Source organism: Alosa alosa, chromosome 19 (genome assembly GCF_017589495.1).
Source record: "Alosa alosa isolate M-15738 ecotype Scorff River chromosome 19, AALO_Geno_1.1, whole genome shotgun sequence".
In the NCBI taxonomy this organism is placed as follows: domain Eukaryota; kingdom Metazoa; phylum Chordata; class Actinopteri; order Clupeiformes; family Clupeidae; genus Alosa; species Alosa alosa.
In genome coordinates, this window is record NC_063207.1 from 6,264,691 (window position 1) to 6,269,690 (window position 5,000).

Consider the following 5,000-nt stretch of genomic DNA (forward strand, 5'->3'; position numbering starts at 1 on the left):
TATGAATCACATGAGCACTGAAGCCTGTGCTTCTGCATACACATGGCAAAGGTTCAGAGTCCCTCTCACGGCACCAGAGAGGAAGGAGTGGTGAGAGGCAGACACACTCTGCTGTGCTGTGCTCCGCTCGGCTCCGCTGCAAACATAAATAGCACAATCAGGAACCGCAAAAATAAGAGGAAGATTTAGCTGCTTCATATGATTAGAACCCATGTATAGGGACACACAGCTCTGGAACAAAATAAGAGACCAGTGCACATTATTCGGTTACACTTCACTTGACAGTATCGACATAAGAGTTATATGACACTGTCATCAATGTGTCATAAACAAATCATAAACGTTTATGACATAATGCTTCTGTTATTAAGTGGCATTCGTTTTTTGTCATAACAAGTTAGGGATAGGATTAGGGTTAGGTTTAGGGTTAAGGTTAGGGTTCATGTGTCATGACAGTGTCATATGTTCATGACAATGTCATGTCACTCTTATGTCGATACTGTCAAGTAAAGTGTTACCCATTTTTCTAATGTCATCCTGGTTGCTGAGTGATGTTCAAATGGGTTGACGGTCATGTTCAAATTTGCAGTGATCTCTTAATTTTGAATATGACCGTCAACTCATTCGATTGTCACTCAGAAACCGTAGGATGGCATCAGACAAATGTGCACTGGTCTCTTAATTTTTTCCAGAGCTGTATATCATCCATGTTGCATTATGTGCTGACAGCGTAAGACAGTTAAATTATACTAACATGTATATGTATGATACTCACATGTATTATACATGTACATGTATATGTATGTATACTCAGTATTATACATGTACATGTATATGTATGTATACTCAGTATTATACATGTACATGTATATGTATGTATACTCAGTATTATACATGTACATGTATAATACTGAGTATCGAGATTATGACTTATATCAAGGCTCGTCTGGCAGCAAACAGTAATAGCGCAATCACGAATTACCCCAATATAAGAAGAATTTGCCAGCTACTGGACATATAATTAGCATGAATGTTTAGTAGTGATAGTAGTAGTTTGTCATTCATGTATCAAGTGCTGATATCTTAACACAGTGAAATTATGCTAACAAACATTACCAGCTGCGAGATTATGATCTTTTAAAGCTAAGACAAGACATACTTGTGTAAACAGTTCTAGCACAGGGTAATCTCCATTAAGATATGACATATCTATACATTATCACTGTTCTGTCCTTAGTATTTTAAGCATAGATTTGTATATGACCACTATCATCCCTTTTGTATATAAAGTGTATTATATAAGGTCTGCCCTTAATATGTAAAGTGTATTATAGTAGGACTCCCTTTAGTATGTAAAGTGTATTATAGTAGGACTCCCTTTAGTATGTAAAGTGTAATATATCAGGACTCCCTTTAGTATGTAAAGTGTATTATATCAGGACTGTCCTTAGTATGTAAAGTGTATTAGGTAACACTTTACTTGACGGGTGAGTTCATAACACATTCATAACAGCGGTTAGTTAAACTGCACGTAAAGCATTCATAAAGTTTCATGAGACACGACTTAACATTCATACCAAACCTTTCATGAATGTGGAAGACAGAACGACGACAACTTGTCAAAATAAAAGTCCCAAACGCAAAGCAGCATTGCCGTTTTTGTTCCAAACCTCTTACCTGATCACGTCACATCTGAGTCAATGGGCTACTCCAGTGCCAAAAAGACAGAACATGGTCAAGCAAATTTATGTTTCATAAAAATGTATTTGTTTCATGATGTAACCTTTGCAGATGATTTCTCATCTTTTGCTACTGGGAATGTCCAACCGTTTCAGGTTACAGAATGTAGGCTAGTTTACCTCCCAGTGTTAAACTCAGTGATTACGAATACTTCGATGTGACATTCGATGTAGACTTCATAAGATATTCATGAAATATTTACAAAGGCTGAAGAGATTAAATCAATGGTATCCAGGTTACACAAATACGGATCAGCTGAATGCAAGCTAGTTTACAAAAACGGCAATGCTGCTTTGCGATTGTTGGACTATTTTGACAAGTTGTCGTCGTTCTGTCTTCCACATTCATGAAAGGTTTGGTATGAATGTTGAGTCATGTCTCATGAAACAGTCATGAATGCTTTATGTGCAGTTTATGACAGCTGCTATGAATGTGTTATGAACTCACCCGTCAAGTAAAGTGTTACCGTGTATTATAACAGGTCTGCCTGTAGTATGTAACGTGTATTATAACCGGACTGTCCTTAAAGTGGATTATATCAGGACTCCCTTTAGTATGTAAAGTGTATTATATCATGGGTTACACTTTACTTGACAGTATTGACATAAGAGTGACATGACAATGTCATGAACGTGTCATAAACAAGTCATAAACATTTATGACATAATGCTTCTGTTATTAAGTGACATTCGGTTTTTGTCATAACAAGTTAGGGTTAGGTTTAGAGTTTTGGTTAGGATTAGGGTTGGGGTTAAGATTAGGGTTGGGGTTAAGATTAGGGTTAGAGATTATGATTAGGGTTAGGGTTAGGTTTCATGTGTCATGACAGTGTCATGTGTTCATGACAGTGTCATGTCACTCTTATGTCGATACTGTCAAGTAGAGTGTTACCTCATGTCTGCCCTTAGCATCTAAAGTGTATTAAATCAGGTATGCCCTTAGTATGTAAAGTGTCCAGTATATTTATTTTTTATCACTGGCCTGTGATAATAAACTCTACTAGATATACTATAGAAAGTGTATACTGTATTTATACATAATCAGAGGCCTCTTGTTAGTATGTAAAGCATGTGATGTGCGCTCTATGTCAATGTGGTAAAGTTTAGTATGTAAAGTATGTGAGCTGCTCGCTATGTCATTGTGGTAAAGTTTAGTATGTAAGCATGTGAGCTGCTCGCTATGCCATTGTGGTAAAGTGAGTGCTACACATTGGTGTTGGTGGTGGTGAGGTCCTCCTTCAATGTAAAATTCTTCGGTTCCCTTGGCTATATAAATACAATGTGTTGTTGTGTTTTAAAGTATGTGAGGTACGCTTTCTGCCGCTGTGGTAAAGTGTTTTCCTGCTGCGGCTCTGTTGTAGGGAGGGTCTGGTGAGTCGTGAGGAGATCACAGCCTACTTCATGCGCGCCAGTGTCATCTGCTCCAAGCTGGGCCTGGGCTTCGTGCACAACTTCGTGGAGACCACGTACATGAAGCCCACCTTCTGCGACAACTGCTCAGGATTCGTACGTGTCTCGGCTTTCTCAGCGTTTCACTCTGCCTCTGTGATGGGAAGCCTGTGTTGTTTTTATGTAGAAGTGTGAGGCTGTTACGTGTGTGTGTGTGTGTTTGCGTGTATGGGTTCCCAAACTCATGGCTGGCACTGTGTATGTGTGTGTATGTGTGTGTGTGTGTGTGTGTGTGTGTGTGTTTGTGTGTGTGTGTGTGTGTGTGTGTGTGTGTGTGTGTTTATAAGTATCATATCAGTGTATACTACATCAGTACATCAGCACAGTTTCATGTGTAATGAGCTTTGCTTAATTCAGTCATTGAGTCGTACGGGTCATTTATTATCCTCCTTCTTGTCTCTCTCTCTCTCTCTAGCTGTGGGGTGTCATAAAGCAAGGCTACCGATGCAGAGGTGAGGATTACTTTTGCGTATGTGTGTATATGTGTGTGTGTATGTCTGCATATGTGTGTGTGTGTGTGTGTGTGTGTGTGTGTGTGTGTATGTGTTTTACACATTTGGTAGCATGTCCCATACTTACTTGACACACACAAACACACACACACACTATCTCACACCATTAGTAGGTGTGGTCAGAAATGTGAGCTTCAGGAAGCTCGAGGCCCAGCAGCGACTGCAGGTGGCACATTGCGAGACTCACTCACTCACTCACTCACTCTCTCACCCAGTCACTCACTTACCCAGTCACTCCCCAGTCACCCTCACCCAGTCCTTGCTCACCCAGTCACTCACTCACCCAGTCACTTGCACCCAGTCACTCACCAGTCCTCTCACTGACTCACTCTCACTCTCTCACCCAGTCCTCACTCCTCCTCCTCCCACCCAGTTACTCACTCACTCACTGTCACTCTCACCCACACTCCTCACTGACTCACTCCTTAATTAATCCCACACCGGACTCAATAAATCTCACTCCCACTCCTCCCTACCCAGTCACTCCATTCTCACCCATTTATTTTCTCAGTCTCTCTCACTCACTCACCCAGTCACTCATTCACTCACTCAGTCACTCACTAACTCACTCACTCACTCTCTCACCCAGTCACTCAGTCATATACTCACATGCTCTCACTCACTCACATGCTCTCTCTCACTCCTCACTCACTCACTCACTCACAAACTGTCACTTTCTCATTCACTCGCACACTTTCACTCATGCATTAACTCACTCACTCTTACTCAATCACTCACACTGACTCAATAAATCACACATACACTCTCTCATTCAGTCATTCACTCTACACCATACAGGTTAACACTTACTCATTCACCCATTTATTTTCTCAATCACACACACTCTTTCACTCACTCAATCACCCAGTCACTCACTTACTCATTCACTTACTCACTCACTCACTCACTCACCCAGTCACTCACTTACTCACTCACTTACTCACTCACTCACTCAATCACCCAGTCACTCACTCACTCACTCACCCAGTCACTTACTTACTCACTCACTCACCCAGTCACTCAGTTACTCACTCACTCACTCACTCACTCACTCACCCAGTCACTTACTTACTCACTCACTCACCCAGTCACTCACTCACTCACTCTCTCACCCAGTCACTCAGTCACATACTCATACACTCTCAACAAGTCACTGACTTACTCACTCACTCACTCAACCAGTCACTCACTCACTCACACACAATCACTCACTCACTCTCTCACCCAGTCACTCATTCAGTCACTCACTTACTCACTCTCTCATTCAGTCATTCACTCTACACCATACAGGTTAACACTT

The 5,000-nt window shown here is 41.1% G+C and overlaps 1 protein-coding gene across 1 annotated transcript in view; it reads left to right on the forward strand.

Annotated features, from left to right (window-relative positions):
* Positions 1–5,000, forward strand: part of LOC125284361 (RAS guanyl-releasing protein 1-like) — a 42,634-nt gene that overhangs the window by 25,235 nt on the left and 12,399 nt on the right. Inside the window, 2 exon segments of the mRNA XM_048228278.1 lie at positions 3,101–3,245; positions 3,604–3,640. Coding sequence (XP_048084235.1) covers positions 3,101–3,245; positions 3,604–3,640 — 182 coding nt within the window.